The 18,524-nt window shown below is 42.2% G+C and overlaps 1 protein-coding gene and 1 long non-coding RNA gene across 7 annotated transcripts in view; one reads left to right on the forward strand and one right to left on the reverse strand.

The window, feature by feature from the left end:
* Positions 1 to 18,524, forward strand: part of cald1a (caldesmon 1a) — a 55,851-nt gene that overhangs the window by 20,177 nt on the left and 17,150 nt on the right. For 3 of the 6 annotated variants that reach the window (XR_004570808.1, XM_034234237.1, XM_034234239.1), the window contains exons 2-7: positions 2,686 to 2,771; positions 10,203 to 10,340; positions 13,542 to 13,965; positions 14,538 to 14,570; positions 14,663 to 14,881; positions 16,104 to 16,207. Coding sequence is in view for 5 of the 6 variants with exons in the window: in XM_034234237.1 (XP_034090128.1) it covers positions 2,695 to 2,771; positions 10,203 to 10,340; positions 13,542 to 13,965; positions 14,538 to 14,570; positions 14,663 to 14,881; positions 16,104 to 16,207 (995 nt within the window). In the remaining variant the exon portion in view is untranslated. Of the gene's footprint in view, positions 1 to 1,543; positions 1,682 to 2,685; positions 2,772 to 10,202; positions 10,341 to 13,541; positions 13,966 to 14,537; positions 14,571 to 14,662; positions 14,882 to 16,103; positions 16,208 to 18,524 lie in introns of those variants that run through there. The other 3 variants (XM_034234238.1, XM_034234240.1, XM_034234241.1) reach the window with 3 other exon arrangements.
* LOC117558216 lies at positions 7,448 to 10,582 on the reverse strand. The gene is made up of 3 exons (XR_004570809.1): positions 10,183 to 10,582; positions 9,963 to 10,053; positions 7,448 to 8,084 (listed from the first exon to the last, which is right to left on the reverse strand). It is a non-coding gene; the product is annotated as an uncharacterized LOC117558216 (long non-coding RNA).

Raw genomic sequence — 18,524 nt, forward strand, 5'->3', positions numbered from 1 at the left:
AGAGGCTGGCACTTAGTCACTGGGTTCTGTGCCAGGGTCTGGCAGTCTCGACACAGGTAGTAATTTCACTGGTAAATGTGTCATTATAGCCATTGTAGAAGTGGGGGCAGACAGGGGAAGAGAAAGAGGTGGAGGAGGGGAGTCAATAGAGACAGAATGAGAAGTGAGGGCAGGATGTATGGATGCAGGTTTGACAAATGGTCAAAACGTAACAGGCAGAAGAAGAGGTTTTACAGTGGACATGCTAAGACAGGCTAAAAGTCCCAAACGTGCGACTCCAGGTTGCTCAACTTTATGGAATGCTGTCTTTCTCTCGTTCTGCCTCTGTTAGCTTTTGCAAAGTGCGGGTGGTCCCTCCAGTGATATACACAACCGTTACACTTCTACGTCTTACTGAGGGCCTTGTCTGCGAGCCACAGGCTTCCTCTTCTTCCCGGTGCTCTCCCACGTGGAGACGAGACAATGTGACTGTGCCGCATTCACTCTTGCATTCATTTCACAGCCCTATTCATACACCATAAATCAAATATAATTACCTCAGGTTTATGATTCATGTAAACTCGCGTATATGGCCCGCTGCGATCACAAACCTACTTTCATTCTAACTTACTTTGTAAATGGCATGTTTTTAAACGATCTATAACTCTTTATTTTTTTCTTCTAACAAACCTGAACACCAAATGAAAACGCGGTCTCCTCCGCTGCATAAATCACGCATTATTTGCAACAATAACTGCAAATGTACATGCCGCCGCCGTGCTTGTGTTGCTAATAACTTTGTCTCCCTTGGCGTCGCTGCTTCTAGGAAGTATGTGATTAGACTGGTGATGTTTGGAGGCCTTGTCGGTTTTACTTATTGCGCTCATTTCGTCTTAATTACGGTTGTATAGCCCCGCATTAAATCCCCTCCCCCACCTCCCCTGTCGTTTCGCAAATAATACTCAGAGTGCATCTAAACATAGAGTGCATTTTTGCGGTATTTAAAATATCTCTCCCTCCTCCGAGTCACAGTGGCTTTTACAGTGTAATAGCGGGGAGACGAAGCTGTGTTTACTGTACAGGCTCAAATAGGGAAAGGGGGGGGCTGGGTGAGAAGATGCAGTGGGGAGGGGGAGTAGGATTCCTCAGTCATGCATTTTTTCTTTTAGCTTCTCTGTGTGTTTCCTGTCTGTGTGTACATTCTCATTAGTATGCTTATTGCTCTGTGTGAATGCATGCACACAAACGCTGTAATGTTGCGTGCCTGTGTGCATGCATACTTATATACAGATGTGTGAAGAGGCTCTCTTTCAACCTTGCCTGTGTGCAGATACACGGAAAAAAGCACGCTTGTAGCACACAGGAAGCTAGCCTCAAGAGCCGAGTCACGTCCGAGAACAGAGTTTAGCCAAGCTCTGACATGTGGGCACAGAACGGGAAAAGTTAGCAGTGGGGATAGGGAGAGGAGACGGCAAAGGGAGGGAGGGAATAAGGGGGCAAGGCTAAGGGAAAGAAGGAAGGAGGTCACTGGAGGATGGAGGGAGGGACTAGCAGGGAGGGGAAGGGAACAGGCATTTGCCTTTTCTGTCAGCTGAGGCCGGACTGTGAGACTCTTACTTCACGTTGTAGCATTGTCTGCTTGGAGAGAGCATTGTGAGACACTGGTATGGTGTGAAGGAAAACACAATTGTTTGAATTCAAGGTATGACGGTCGACGTTCTTCCTTTTGTTTCTTCAAATGATCCTCTCAAGCATCTTATTTTCTGCCACTTTCATGTTCTATCACCACAAAGGATCTGAACACAACATTTATTTATTCTGTAAACTGCCATGCACCTTCGTTTGTCCTATGTTTACCGTGCTGCTGTGTTTAGAAGATAGTAGTTTGAGGATGTATTAGTCCAGTGCAGTCACGTAACCCACTGGGGTATTTTTAGTGAGAGTTGTTCTTAACTGATTGAGTTAACATCCTGTGTTGGATTCTCTGCTCTTCTTTCTTTCATTCTCTTCCTCATTCCTCTGTTGTCCACTGAAGTTTCTGGGTGTCGTTTCAGGCAGTTTGCATCTGAGACGGACATTTTCACGACCACACACTTCTGATGTGAACTGTGCGTAGATGTTAGTAAGTTATCTTTAGGATGTTATGCCTCGTCGATTTGGCAACAACCGTGCTTACAGCTTACAGTGGTTAAATGAAACGGCAAACCCTCATTGAGCCTCAACTTTTTTTTGTTCTTTTCAATTATAAAAAATGATCAAAAGCTGATTAAAATACCTGCAAAAGGACAGTTTTGAAGAATACCTGTTTGAATTGTCTTTGCTGTGGCTGCTGTACAATAAAAGCTGTCCATGTTTTGCCCTAAAAATGATTTCAATTTGAAGCCACAGCAGCAGGATGTTGCATTTGCATTAGCAGGAATATAATACAGCAGTGATTAGGCTGTAACGGTAACTCTGAAATACCCATGTCCCATGTGTGAAGGCATTTTGAATCTAGAATCAAATCTACGTTTACATTTTTTATTATTTAAGAATTGTCATTTCAAATACAGTACTTCCCAGATATCAGAGAACTTAAGCTTTGTTCAACAAGTATTCCAGCCCTCTCAGGATGCTTAAATGAATGCATTTTCGCCTTTCCTTCCTTTCTGCCTTCCTGAAAGTGAGCAAATCAACATGTGTGTGTTTGGTGATGTCATCCCTCAGGGCACAATCATGGAGGAAATGGACTTTGAGCAGCGCCGGGAGCTGAGGAGGCAGAAACGAGAGGAGATGCGCCTGGAGGCCGAGCGGTAAGACCCGTTTGGTTGTCTGTCATTCACGTCTGCAGATTAGTACACTATGATTTTTCAATACATTATCTTGTAAAGCAGAAAGTGTTTAAAGGAAGTCACTTTTCTACAATGGATTCATTTGTAGTTGGAGCCACAGAACTTAGCTGTCCCTTAAGATCTTTGGCTGTGTGAAGCTGCTGTTGTGTAATGAGGGTCTGGTTGTCAGTGCACTGATGTTCATGCCAAGTCGGAACAGGGCGCCAGCTTTAACGGCTTAGACCCTCCCCTCGGTCTTTAAAAGCATCACTCAGCAAATATTGGCTTCCCCGACCTGGACTGGAGGCAAAAACAGGTTGATACGAAATCTGATAAGCAAAGAGATGACCTTTAAGTGGGAATGTTCAATCGCGCCCTCCCGCCCCTCTTTCCAATTTTCTCTCCCAGATACCGCGGCCTTGTGAACTTCCTTTGATTCAATGGGAGGAATTGATTAAGCTAAAGTTCATTTCAGCTTTGTGATTGAGCGGTAACACGGCAAGTGCAGTAATCAAAACTAGTAAAAAGGTTTTTTTTTATTGCGAGATCTTGATACATGGTGTGCCAAGGAGGCATTTAATAGAGCCTTTTCACTCAAGCCTCTCCATGTGGGCTGCAGCTCGGCTTCCAATTAAGGACGAGGTTGATGTGGATGCTGATACCGAGCAAGGTCGCTCACCTGTTTGATGTATCTGTGAGAAGATTTTGTTCAAGCCAGCTACTCCATCACTGATGAGAAACAAGCTGACCACTGCTGAATGCATAGATGTTTCTCTCTGATAACATTTCTATGACACAAAGAATATGAGTGGGCCATTTGCTGAAGGTAAAATAACCTTTCTTGTATAAAAGAAATTCTGCAGCATCCAAAACTTGTTAAGGAGATATACTTGGTTATAACATTCAGGGTTAAGTCGTTCATCCAAATGAGAGTCCAATACTCATCTACTTTTAGCTCTGTTTTGGTCTCCACCAACTCTTGAGGGAAATGTTTCCTTTACGTTTAAATGTTTCTCCAGAAAGTTATTAATTCTGTCAGTGCTTGGTAGATAGTTGAGGTCAGATCCTTTTCTCTGATAACAGCTGCCTTCTAGGTGAAAAACAAGGTGAACGGAAAATAAAATATGCTAAAATGCTTCTTTGAGTTGAATGGAACGTCATTAGTCTCGTCTGTGTCACGTTACAGGTAGACTTAGATTTAATTTAGAAATAAAAATATTGCATGATTGTTCTTTAATAACCAAATGTAAGAGGACCCTGTAAAGAGAAAATGCCTTACTTACTCATACGCACCTACTATTTCCATAGCGACTTTATCTATACCTTTGGGAACCATTTCAGGGTGAATATCTTAATGTGTGTGTAATAGTTTTGCGATATTCTCCTTCTTGGCATATTTTCCCTTTCAGACTTTAATGCCTCATTTCCCCAGATGCCTTCTAAAGAGCTGATTGAAGTGAAGGTTAACGCCGTTGTTATGTTTCATAGCTTAAAATCCCCCATAAACCCTCTGCTGCTAGAAATATTTATGCAGTTTCGGAGTGTTTATGATACTGAGAACATGGAATTTGGCAGAAAATGCAGACTAAGAAGAGCCTACAGTGGGAAGAGATGACCGACCGAAGGAGAAATGGACCGAGAGTGAGAAAGAGCCAGAGTTGTAAGCGCCTCTGACTTTTACGTTTTTAGCTCTGCAGGAGTTTATTTGGTCAGAGCAGCAATAAGCTGGCAGACGACACGCCGCTCCTGTTATTGATAAAAGATTACATCTCTACATTGTTTCCATTCATGCCAATATATTGAAACAATCAATATTTACATGCCTCTCTTGTCTCTAGTCAAAACCACATGTTGTCTCATTGGCCTGCTTCCATTCAACCATCACTGAGCACGCTGTGAGGAGACGGAGAGAGTGGTGGGGCCATATAATAACTGCTGAAGAAATGCCAAATTCCTGGCTATTATAAGTGTTTACTGGCCAGGTCTCCATGAGCTGTTTCCTACATGCTGGGACAGTGAGATTGTGTGTGTGTGTGTGTGTGTGTGTGTGTGTGTGTGTGTGTGTGTGTGTGTGTGTGTGTGTGTGTGTGTGTGTGTGTGTGTGTGTGTGTGTGTGTGTGTGTGTGTGTGTGTGTGTGTGTGTGTGTGTGTGTGTGTGTGTGTGTGTGTGTGTGTGTGTGTGGTGTGTGTGTGTGTGTGTGTGTGTGTGGTGTGTGTGTGTGTTATGTGTTGTTGTGTGTGTGTGTGTGTGTGTGTGTGTTGTGTGTGTGTGTGTGTCACAGTGTCACAGTCTCTGGAAACGTACAAAATACTAGTGCATGCATTCAGTTAACCATGCAAATCGCTTGTGTGTGTTGGAATCAACGTCAGGTGATGAGGGTTTGACAAGCTCCATTCACTTCAGAACGACAACTAAGTGGTGTGTGTGTGTGTCTCGTGCGAGTTGTTGTGCGTGTGTGTCTGGAGAAAGAACAGCCTTCCCTGTTCTGTCTTACATCAGCCTCAGTTATAGTTGTACAAAAAAAAACATTGTTGATATAGAGGTGGGCTTCAATTCACTTCTTGTTCTATTCTTTAAAGCCACACACACACACACACACACACACACAGGTTTTCCTGCCCTACCGACGTTTCTCACACTCTCTCCTGCTCTTCAGCTCCCCTGCTCATCATCAGTGCTAAAGTACGTTTCTGTTTCATGAAACACACAGGAATGTTTCGATTGCCTTTTTCTTTTTTTACCAAAAGAGGGAAACATGGATGTGGAATGTTCCCAGTCAATCAGTGACCAAGGGGTATGTGCCTGAAATAGTCTTTTTTTATATAGTGATAGAATGCTCAGTTTACAAGAAGAAAAAAAAAATCCCTAAACGCACACAACCCCCACAACTTTAAATGTCCACTTCCACTTTTTAACCCGTTTTCCTCCTCTCTCTCTCATCACTCTCCTTTACCTATTTCACCTTCCTTCTTCTCATCTTCCCTTTGCATCCCTCCTAAATGTTTCCTTTTATTCTCCTTCTGCCTCTCCCCCGGCCACTGCGCTATTCTCTTCTTCCCTTTTCTCCTCTTCCTCTACATCTGTGCTGCCCCCTTCCCCTGAGAGACCAGGAAGGGCCGAGGAAACAACACCCATCCTCCGTGAATGAGCCGTGCCAAACACTCCCCGCCCCGGGTGAATGGACCGCTCCAAACATGACCCTGCGTCGTAAACCTGTTGGTTCTGTCAGGAAGAGAAGGGACGTACAGATAAAGCAATAAAGGGACAGGTTGAGCTACGTGTGTCAGCTTCTAAATCACAGAAAGGAGATTTTTGAAGACTAATTTTTCTCCCTGCAAAAAGTGTAAAATGAGAATGATGAGTCGGCCCAGCAGATCGAGGGTGGGGAAGGGAGACAGACGGGGTACGTTGCGGTTCTTTGGGCCGGCCGTAGGAAGGGAAAAAGTCCAGAGAGGCCAGCGTGGGAATGGGTCAGCATTTCTGCGGAGCCCCCACCCTCTCCCCCTTCCCTCACCTCCCCTCTGTTCACAGCAGCTTTTCTTTTCGATCATCCTCTCTACTTTTCTCCCTCTGTCCCTCTTCTTGAGGAGGGGTGAAGAAGTATTTTCTCATGGGCTTTTCCCAAATTGTTTTCACTGACATTTCTGAGATATTTCGCTGCAAAGATAATATTTAGACTCCCTAATAGGCTGATGGCAATGTTTCGTGTCCACGCAGACAGTTACTTTGTGAATGCTTAGAGCAGCTTTACTGTACTATGCAGCAAAAAAAAAAGAGGAATTTCTACACATGTAGCTAGTCTTTTAATTTCCTATTCAGCTGTAACATAGCCGAAGTACATATTAGCTGTCAGTCAATACTATGCAATTTGCTTTCATTACATACTGTACTCTGCCACCCAAGAAAGTGGCGTCTGTATTCCATTCTACCTGAAGTTTTGAAGTGTGACTACAAATCAGTCTGTGCAGCAAAATAATAAAATCTGCAGTTTTCGTGCACACCCTTTCCTTCCCCGCTTTATATTTCCTTTTTATCCTCACTCTCCATTTCACGTGCTCATTTTCCCTTTCCCTGCTTTCACCTCTCCCCATATTTCTGTGTCAGGACGCTGATAGAGTTTGGGGCCTAGGCAAGGAAAGGGATATTAAATCAGGCCTTTGGTTGAGTACGTGTCTCTAGCAAATGCTGTGATCGACAGGAATGCTAATTCAGCTTTTAGGAGGTTGTTCTTCTCTCCTTTTGAGGAATCTTTAACCCTGAGATTGTCGTCGTCACCAACAGCTCTCTTTTTTTTCCATTTTTAGCTGTCGTCTTTTTCTCATGACATTTGGTGGTGCCGTTCCTGGATGGCGCATTCTTTTGGGAGTTAGGACAGTTGTTTCACATTTTCTTTATTTTCTTTTTACAGGAAAAACATTTCGCTCTGACATTTAAATAAGAGTTAATGTACTTTCTACTGCACGGAAAGTATGAGAGTTTGAAGGTTATTGAAAAAGACGTTGATGTGGGGGGAAGAATAAAGATTTAAAGTAGACTCTAACTTTTAAAAATAAAAAATAAATAACACGTTATTATTCTTAAAAACAAAAAAAAGTAGAATTCTTTCTTAAACCCTTCTCACTTTGATACTCACAGCTTTACTTTGTCTAGTGTGACCGATAATGATCTCTGTTGCTAATTTGCGTGTGAATCCGTGTATCGATTTGATGGTCAGCAATCCAATATCATTGATGCAAAGCGAAAACATCAATACATATCATCATTTTTCAGATACACCTTTATTTTGAAATTCCCCATGGTCCATCCAACTGTGTGCACCTCCTTCCTAAAGACCCCTCATAGTTTATTTCTGGCAGTTAATATAAATATAACTTGTTTTAAATAGGCATATTATACCTCATATTGATCGCAGACCCCTGAATTAATTCAAGTTGAAATCTTACCATGGCAGACTTTTTGATATCAGCATATACCAGATTGTGGTATTTTTGTAAAGTGAGGAAACTTGTGATTTACACTCATAGTGACAATTGATAGCTTGTTCGTTACAAAACGTATATAGAACTTATACTTCTTCTTTGTTTTGCTACATCTTAGTCTTTGTCTGTTGTTACAAAGTGTACTAAACATTTATTATTGATTATACTAGTTTTCTACCCTTAAACATCCTGAATCATCTGAACCAAGCACAAATACATGTGCAAATCATTGCCTGACGTCACCGATGTCATGTCCCTCAGGTCCAGATTGGGCGTTGACAGATTCATCTGTTCTGTTTTGACAACATTCCTCATCTGAGAACGAAACGGGAGGAAGAGAGAACAGTGAAGGGGAAGGAAAGAAAGAAGGAAATTGTTGTTCACAAGCTGTAAAACCTCACATAAACCCAAGCAGCTTGGCTCACCACACATGTTGCAATTAACATGCAATAGCACGCTTTGCTGGCTGACCTCAAAGGAGGCGCTGTGATGTCAGGTAGCTAGGCATGTGGTTAGCAGTGGGAGTTTAAAGGTCAGTCGGGGTGACACAGATCAAGCATGGAGCTGAGTTCATGGATGTCAGGTGGCCAGAAACACAGCAGAACTGATTTAATACTTTGGAAGAATACACCAAATGTAGTCTCGTTAATTTACTTCTTCTATTTCACATTCTGAATTTCCCAGAGTGACTCCAGAGAAAGGCCTCAACTTTTAGCTTTCAATCAAATGTAAGCACATAAATATACAGTAGCGCTCTAGCCAACTTCACTGTGAACAATGGAGCTGTGTTGATGATTGTATGCAGCCGCACCCTTTTACTTAAACCACTGCATTTAATAGAGACATGTATAATCCACTTGCTTTGGATTTTGCTCTCTTAGGGATATGGGCGGTTTGTTTTCACAATGGATTTCTCCCTGTTAATAGCAGGGCAAGATGGGGGAATAAAAAGGCGCAGTTCTTAAAATCCTATGTCTCTAACGGCCCGTCCACACAGCGGCGTGCGTTGAAGCTTCCAACGCTTCTGCCCATTCACTTTGAATGGGGTGACGTCACTTTTAGCCGAACTGCATTTTGGGAAGCGACGTGGAGCGTTGCTGGCGTAGCTGGCGTCAAAAGTTGAGCAATGTTCAACTTTTGACGCCTCGACGGAGGCGTCAGCCAATGAAATCCCGTTTATTCAAATCTGCCAGTACAATCGCTAGCCAATCAAACCGCGTGTATGCTGGGAGAGACTACGCAGGTCATTTCCTCATATTCAAAAAAATGGAGGGAAAATTCATTATAGCGGTAGTGAATCACCCGGTGCTGTATGATCAGTCTCTGTTCATCTACCGGGATACAAACCGGAGGAGCGAGGCATGGAGGGAGGTGGCAGAGACAGTGGATGAAACTGGTAGGTTTTCGCCTGTTTGGGGATTTTATATCTAGTTTACTTCGTTTTAACATTGCTATTGCTTTGTATGTCGGGGGCGGGAGATTCATGTGATTGGTTGTTGGTCGTGTTGCTCGCAAAAAATCCCCAAGCTTCAGATACGCCCACCTCCAAGCGTCAACGCATGCTGCTGTGTGGACGCTCCGTAACGGCCCGTCCACACGGAGGCGTGCGTTGAAGCTTCAATGCTGCTTCCCATTCACTTTGAATGGGGTGACGTCACGCTTTGCCCAACTGCATTGTGGTTCCGTCGCTTCGCTTTGCCTCCATTGCTCGCTTCAAAAGTTGAGAAAAGTTCAACTTTTCAAGCTTCGACGGAAGCGTCAGCCAATCAAATCATATGCCAGTACAAGCTCTAGCCAATCAAACCGCGTGCTTGTGTGTCTGGGGCGGGAGATTCATGGTTGTTGGTCGAGCTTCAGACACGCCCGCCGGCAAGCTTCAACGCACGCTGCTGTGTGGACGCTGCGTAATACAACATATGTTTTAACTATGATCATTTAGAAACTGCATGTTGTGACCTTGCTTCATCTACTGAATGTCTGATCAGTTATGCATAGTATTAAGGATACAAAAGGAAATCTTTCTTCCAAAGATATTCCAGGTTGGACTTTTCTTCAATTATATTCCTTCCCACATTCTTAGGTTGTGAAAGCAATTAAACGGGACAATTATATTTGTGTTGTCATGGGTTAGGGTTAATACAATACTGAGTTGAAAAAAGTTCCTTTTTAGAAATATAAAGTTTTAACACAAACCTTTGAGACACTGTTTCTCTGGCTCTCTTGTCCTCACCAATGTCTGCAGCAACGATAAGAAGTATAGGTTGTAGCACGGCTGACAGGTTAGCTTGATAGGAGAGAAGAAGAGAAAAGCTCCAATTTAAGGAGTCGTCTACTTTAAAGATTCCTACTCTGAAGTTAAAGGGTAGAAGAAGTTGAAGCTGAAGAAAACTCAAATCTCTTTTAATGTCACCACCTCCCTTTTGTCTCCCTCAGGTTGGCGAGAAATGATGATGACGAGGAGGAGGCTGCCCGCGAGAGGAGGCGCAGGGCACGCCAGGAGAGGATGAAGGGCAAGGATGGCGAAGATACCAGCGGACAGCCAGACGGTCTGCTCGTGACCAACAGCCACAGGTGATAGACATTTAGCAACACAGACAAATGTATTTTCAGCAGACTGCTTTGCTCCCTATTTATGGTCCAGGTGAAGAGGCAAAGAGGAAGAAAAACTGCCAGACTCTTGCTGTATTAATGTTAAGCTTTTATGCTTTTTACAGTCATAGTTTAAAAGTAAAATGGCGGTTGATTTACCACTCGGAAGACAGAAGGAAACAAAAGCAGCCATATCATTTATTGCGAGCAATTGTAGATTTTTCTCCCTGTAATTAGCTAGTTCTATTTGCTGGTGCTAGCTAGTTAGCTAGTTCTATTTGCTGGTGCTAGCTAGTTAGCTAGTAGGTTGCTAGCTCACCTTAACCACACGTTTGTTTAAAACCCTGTCTATAGCTAATATTTGAACTTTTCTGACTTTTTCTAAAATGATAAACCTGTAAAGGTGTTTTGAGTATTCACTTGATGGCTACATGTGAAATTGTGCTTACATATGAAGTCAGGCATTGGCCCCGTCTCAGGTCGGTTAAATTAAATCCTTGCTTCCCTCACTTGCGTCGTTTCCCTGCGACTAGTCCCTCCCACCAGGGAAGCATGGAGAGATGCAAGGAAACCACGAGAAGCAGGGAAATGAGTTTTGAGCAATGGGACGTCCTTTCCTCCGGAGCGTCACGCGAAGCGACGTCCGTTTGTGATGACGCTGCACAGCGGCTCTGTCCCCGTTATTTCCACACACACCCACGCCTCTGTTAGTACACGTTTACTGACACAAACATTTGTATCATCTGTTGTAGACCCAAATAAATAAAATTAAATAAGAACTCATTCTCAAAAAAGATAAACGCCATTCTTAAAATGTATAAACGAACAATAGTTTGATTAATATTGATTAGAGTGCACAATAGAAATAAAATAATCGAGAGAAGAAAAAGAGATATATTATCTATCAAAACCCAGTTAGATTAACATTCATTGGATTGCACACTTTGTTTGTTTGTGTGGATATGTAGCACATTAACATTTTAATAGCACTTTATGACTGACTGAATGGAAATGACAATAAATGAAAATGTAACACGAAAAAAGCGATCATGAAAATGTTTCCAACAAGTGAATAAAATGATTTTTGACCACTTTGTTGTTCAGCTATATCACATATTTGTAACTAAATGATACATGAATTGAAACAAAACACAGTATAAACTGAGGAGTGAATCTCGTGAGTTTCATTTATTGTATTCACTCCGCTGGGAAACTGCTCTCATGTCAAGAAGCATGAGATCAGTGCATGCACTGCATCGTCCAATCAGTGAGCGATACACAGTAAGGGGGCGGGGCGAGTATCTGAGGATTTCATCGGAGGATGGACTGGTGGTTCCTCGATTATCGCTCCTCCATTATCGCTCCTCGATCCTCGGTCCTCCGGCAGAAATAAGAGCCATGCGACGCTACTCAAGATGGCGCAGACAAATCAACTTCCGGTGAGACCGAGGAGCGAGGAGCGAGGAAATGAAAATAGTCGACCTGAGACAGGGCCATTGTGTTACAACATAAACATGTTGACAGCTAAGCTAACTTACTTAATATTTACGAAAAGTGTGTATTCATTTTAAATACTAAAAGAGAAAAGGCTTCTAGGGTAAAGAATAATACGTCTTTTGACATAAGCTGGGTTTGTTGGAGTTTAAATTCACTAAACCCTAGTAAGGCAGGATAGGTGCTAACGTTAATACTTTTAAAATGTGAAAGTATCGAAATAATGACATAACATAACAGTGGAGGTAGTAGTCTTAAACTGGCCTTTTTATTTTAACCCCAGAAACCTTGGAAGTAACACTCAGTAACTATTGCCAGTTGTAGCCTGTTAGCTGGACATGCTAACACTAGCAATACATGCTAAAGCAGATATAAACCCAACCTTATGGATTATCTTTTACTATACTATGTGTTTTCTGGCTTAAAATACAGCCTCCAAAATCTTAAGATAAAGAGTATTTCTTATAAAAGAGCCCCATGCACAGCACTTTAACATTTAAAGAAACCCAAAGCTGGATAGGCCTGCTGTGCCTCGTTAGGACGACAAACTAAAATGACATATTGTGACATTGTCAGGTGTTGTTTGATGGAATCCTTGTGAAGTGGCTTTTTGCAAACCATTCATTATTGTTTGCATCCTTGAATGCATTCAGGTCAACCAATGCATAAAGTACTCCACTCTCTACCCGGTCCCAGCTGTCGACATGAGATGATCTCATACCAATCCATCAGAAAGCCCGCCATAAGAACAAAGGGGCTCAATATCCGTTTATATGCCGTTCTTTTGGCTATGAGATCAATTGTCTTGGATCCAGTGGAAGTAGTGGGCTGCTCTGACATCCAGAAACACAGACGCTGCTTTGTGAATATGAATGTTTCCTCGCTATGAGCTCAGAGATACATCCTGGGCAAGTCAAACAACAAGGGGATTGTGCAGAAGGATGCTGAGACTGGACCTACAGTTGAATAGCCATTGTGTGAATGCAAGGATAATGTTTGCCAGACTTTTAGCTCAGAATATTATAATGTGAATTGAAGAATATACATAATAAATAAATCGTTTTTAGCCATTTAGTTGGTCCAGCACTTTAGTCTAGACTTAAGTAAAGCTATTTGATTCATCACATTTTGTACAGACGTTCATGTTCCCCAGAGGATGTATTATACAGACTTTGGTAATTCCTTGGCTTTTCCTCTAATGTATACAAAAGAGCGATTGAGTCAAGGATACCATTTAAACTCTAGGCCTGAAATCCAAGAGCAATGTAGTGATTTTCTGTTTATTTTTAAAGTCTGACCAATAGTTGTTAAGAATATCTCTGGTAAAGACCTGCCAATAAAGCCATTTCCCAGCAGCCTACATACTGGCTGAAGGGATGACTGATGTTGCAGCAACTCTCTGGAAACCTTGATTTCCTTTCACAGGATTATGTCTTTTTTGCAACCAAGAGAAGGTGTGCATGAGGCACAGTCATGCAGTTGACCTGGTCCAAATTACTTCAGAACATTTTGTTTGTTTTGGGAAGTTTGCCCTACTTTTTTTACCTTAAGATTAACAGCTATGAAATTCAATGAACTTACAGGCCTTGACCAAGTTGGGCATCTCAATGGTTAATGGACTCGAGGCATTTTCCTCATTCACAAAAGGCCACACAATAACACGTTTGTCTTCCCTCTCTCTCCTCCTAGTGTGAGCGAGACGGTGTCTGTGAGCAGCTCTTATGGAGGAGGCGCAGACGACGATGAGCAGGTTCTGATGGACCGCATGGCCAAACGAGAGGAGAGACGGCAGAAACGCATGAAGGAGGCGCTGGACAGACAGAACGAGATGGACCCGGCAGAGGGTAACAACAGCAGCAGCAGCAGCGTCACCATGGAGAAAAACAACGCAGAGGAGGAGAGGCCATCCTCCACGCGCAGGGGTCGTAACCGTGACAATGAGGATGAAGAGGAGAAGATGGAGTCGTACAGCTCAAGGAGAGAGCAGAAGGAGGAAGAAGAGGAGGAGGAGGAGGCTGCTCCTGAGGTGGCAGATGAAGGTGTGGATGAAGAGGAGGAGCAGAAAGTGGAGCTGGTGGAGGATAAACCAAGGAGGTCCTACATGAGAGACCAAGTGAGTCACTATTTTATATCACATTATGTAATAACCCGACAAAATGTTATACATTTTCACTTCATTATTTAATAAAGGTTGTATTTTGTTATAATCTGCTGCTTTTTTAACAGCTTTGACGCAAAATGTTACATCTCCCTTCATTCTGTAGAAAATTAATGAAAGGGCCCTATTATGCTTTTTGGGTCTACTCTTTCCTGTAGTGTGTTATATACGTAACATCCCAAAGTTTGCTCTAGAAGGAGTTTAAATGTACATATTTACACATTTTACTGACAACAACATTTAAATATGAGTGGGTGTTCATAAATAGATGCTAAAAAAATAACCGTAAATGCTAAATAAACAGTTATTGTGGTTGTGGTGGGATGGGGGTGATGGAAAGAAGCTGTTCTTCTAATATGTGGCAGATTTTTCCGAATTGTAGGTCTTTTAATAATGAAGTGAATATGTGTTACATTTTGGCCGGTTGTTACATAATGCAGTGTTGGAACATAATATGTTGATACACCTTTTTCAGCCGTTTAATGTATCTTTCATAGTCCATGCAAATGTCATGCTTGTTTCTGTAGGAATCACCTGAAGAACCTAAAATGCAAAACGAGGTATGGTCATCCATTTTTTGACTGCTTTATGCACATCCTTTAGGCAATCACTGATCTTTCTTTCAAAGAAATGATATACAACTTTCCCATAGGCACCCACTGAAGAAGATTCAGTAGTCAGTGAGATTTCAAACCAGGTCAAGTCAACAAGTTCAGTGACTGAGGAGAATGCAGTAGCATCAGAGGAGGCTGAGGAGGTACCTGGGGATGATTATGTAGATTATTCATCAGAGAATAAGTCTATGTGTCTCAGAGATGTTACTGACGAGGACAATGAGGTCTCTGAGATACTGCATTCAGAGGATAATGAGGTATAACTCCTGTGGTAAGATTTACAGTAGAGGTGTGATGCACAGCACTGACAATCTCTGGGTAACTTCAGTTTCTTTATGCATCTTAACAGACATAAGTAAACACATTCTCCAGATCTAACCACAACAAAAATCTTCATCTTGTTGATTTGGTCGTTTATTTCGGAGCCAGACGCTGAAATTACCCAGACTCCCCCTGTCGTCACAGTGTGGCTTGCACCGTTTGCAAACTGGCGATAACTGAGCCTACGTCTCCGTGGTCACCGTGTTTTTTCTGCATGTCTTCCACCTCAGCAATGAGAGCAGCAACACTTATAACACTGACTCCACTCCAAATACTCACTGAGACATAATGTAACTCAAACTAATAACTGTGTTTACTGCATCGGACATTATGAATCCATTATATCATGCGTATACCTTCAGTCAATGTATGACATCATTCAAGGTTTTATTTTTATTTTAAACCCCTAAAATGAGGGGATAAAATAAGAAAATGTAGATTGGAAATTGGAATTGGACTACTGAATCACAAACTTGTCCAAGATATAATGTAGTAGGTTCTTTAGAGTTGAAGCAAGCCAATAAACTGTTTTAATGCATCAATAAAAACCTCCAATTAATCCTGCAACCCATAAGCTGTGCCTGTAAAACTCTTATTTAATTTCTTCTGTAACCTTATCTTACAAAAACAAAACTCCTTTATGACCAAAGCATTTTATGTTGTAGTCAGCTTAGGTGTGTGACTTTTTTAAAGATAGCTTCTCTCAGTTTCAAGATGCCTTTGATGTTGTAGGAAACAACAGTGCTCAAAGAGTTCTTTCTAAATCTAAGATTGTTGCAAAGAGCTATTTACAGCAAGTTCATGTTAAAGTGGCCACGGCTAGATACCATAAACAGTAAGGCAAACGTCCCCTCTGCTACAGGTTGATCATATATATGGTGCTTTAAAATCCTGACTGGCTGTGAACGCATTGCGATTTATAATAATTCTAATTTATTTGAGCTGAATGACGTTTTGATAACACTCCCATGCTGACCACCTGTTAGTTAATCCTGTCTCAGTAGTAGTTTGGAGTGGACGCTGTGTGACGTGATGTTCTGCTGTGTTGTTTTTGTTTGGGGTGTTCTCTTTATTTATTGGACATCCCGCAATGTCACATGACAATCAGCCTGCCCACCAATCGCATCCTTGCTCACTGTTCCGGGTGTTTCTGTGCAGGTGAATGAGAGAGGAAGGGACAGGGAGGAGCAGAGGAAGCAGAACGGAGGAATGCACGAGGAGGAGGCTCCCAAACAGCACAGGAAACCTGAGAGGACCCAGAGGTACACACACACACACACACACACACACACATCAAGTGACATCATGGGTTTCCACTGAGGCCAGATTGGGGATAGCCAGGTCTGATGAATCATTTAAATAACAAAGTTCATGTCCCAATTTGAGTAAAGAATGTGTGCCTGAATAGCAATGTTGCTAAAATATTAAGACTACAAATATAAATGTAATCCAATTGCATATATATTCTCCTTTTTTATTATAGGAACAATAAGGAAGTAATAAGCCAGCACAATACAATATTCTCCAACCTGGCTGATACCATTACAGATTAGCAACAAGAAACATTTTTAGTCATACTTTAAATAATTAAGTAGTTGATTCTAAAAACAGATACTTGAAAAAACATGCAGCCTTTTATAACATTCTTGGCTTTCCAATTTATTGAATTTCTGTCAAATGAATTTTCCTAATATATGCATTAAAAATGAAGAAATAAGTATACCGCTCAGTGGCTGTTTCTGAGTTGTGTAAAACGTACTGCTGTAACCTAATATTCTTTTCTCAAAGTTCAGTTATAAAGATTAAGATACAAAACAGAACAAGGCTCACTGTTGCTTTCCAAAATACTATATCCAGCATTGTGAGGAAAATACATGTATTCCTACTAGGGATGGGAATTTGAAAGCAAATGTATATTCGAATATTCGACCCCCCAAAAAACGGTTAACCGATTAACCGAAATGTACATATCCTAAAAAAATGAAATAATAATGTGGGAAATTCTTATAGAAAGAAAGTTTGGGGCTCTCTGCTGGAACTGCTACCCCCGCGACCCGACCACAGATAAGCGGGAGAAGATGGATGGATGGAAATTCTTATACAAAAAAATAAATAATAATAATTCATTTTTGAAAAATAAATAAATACATGTTCAAATAAGTATAGAAACCAAGTCGAATTTGTCAAATGTATTGAACTGGTGATCACAGTTTGAACAGTTGACAGCTATAGGCCTACAGCTTTCATGCTTAAAACATAACTTGGTTTTAAATGAAAGAGGGATCATACACGAACAACATAACGTAACCCTATTACAACAGAGATCAACAACCTATAACAGGGCTATGCACAGAATGCAGCTATTCAATACTCATTCTTCTTTAAGAATATGAGCATGTCTACTCAGCTGTAGAGAAGACCCTCTCAGCTGGAATTTGGGCCTAAGATGAGGTTTGAGTCTGCCTGATCTGTGTGTAGGGAGGGGCAGCAGCCATATCAGTAGCTAGAACTAGCTAGATCTGATGGATTTGGACATAAACACGAGTGAAGTATAACCGGACGCGAGAGAGAGAGACCAGCACCTGCAGCTCTGCCCGCTGAGGGGGACGGGTGAGCGGAGCAAAACACACCTTTAGACCTAACACACTTAGCTATGGCACTGTCGTATACATTGAATTATTCCATTTGATCATATGTAATCAACTTAGGCACCCCTCCCAAAAAAAAAAATATATTAAATTACAATAGTGAAGGAGTTCAAGTATCTCGGGGTCTTGTTCTCGAGTGAGGGAACAATGGAGCGTGAGATGGGCCGGAGAATCGGAGCAGCGGGAGCGGTACTGCAGTCGCTTTACCGCACCGTTGTGACGAAAAGGGAGCTGAGCCAGAAGGCAAAGCTCTCTGTCTACCGGGCCATTTTCGTTCCTACCCTCACCTATGGTCATGAAGGATGGGTCATGACCGAAAGAACGAGATCGCGGATACAAGCGGCCGAGATGGGTCTCCCTTAGGGATAAGGTGAGAAGTTCGGTCATCAGGGAGGGACTCGGAGTTGAGCCGCTCCTCCTTCGCGTCGAAAGGAGCCAGTTGAGGTGGTTCGGGCACCTAGTTAGGATGCCACCTGGGTGCCTCCCTAGGGAGGTGTTCCAAGCACGTCCAGCTGGGAAGAGACCAAGGGGTAGACCTAGGACCAGGTGGAGGGATTATATCTCTTCGCTGGCCTGGGAGCGCCTTGGGATCCCCCAGTCAGAGCTGGTTGATGTCGCCAGGGAAAAGAAAGTTTGGGGCTCTCTGCTAGAACTGCTACCCCCGCGACCCGACCACGGATAAGCGGGAGAAGATGGATGGATGGATGGACAATACAAATATTCATAACTCATATTCTCATATTTGAAGACCTGAATAATTTTGGATATTCGATTAATCGTTCTGATCCCTAATTCCTACGAGATTTGAAGTTAATAGCATTAAATTGAGGCAAAAAGTATTACATTTTTAAGGAAACATAACACATCCTGTATTTCCTAAACTATACAATGGCAGTCTGGCTCTTTTTCCAAGACACGATGCAGGAGAAAT

Source organism: Gymnodraco acuticeps, unplaced genomic scaffold (genome assembly GCF_902827175.1).
Source record: "Gymnodraco acuticeps unplaced genomic scaffold, fGymAcu1.1, whole genome shotgun sequence".
In the NCBI taxonomy this organism is placed as follows: Eukaryota; Metazoa; Chordata; class Actinopteri; order Perciformes; family Bathydraconidae; genus Gymnodraco; species Gymnodraco acuticeps.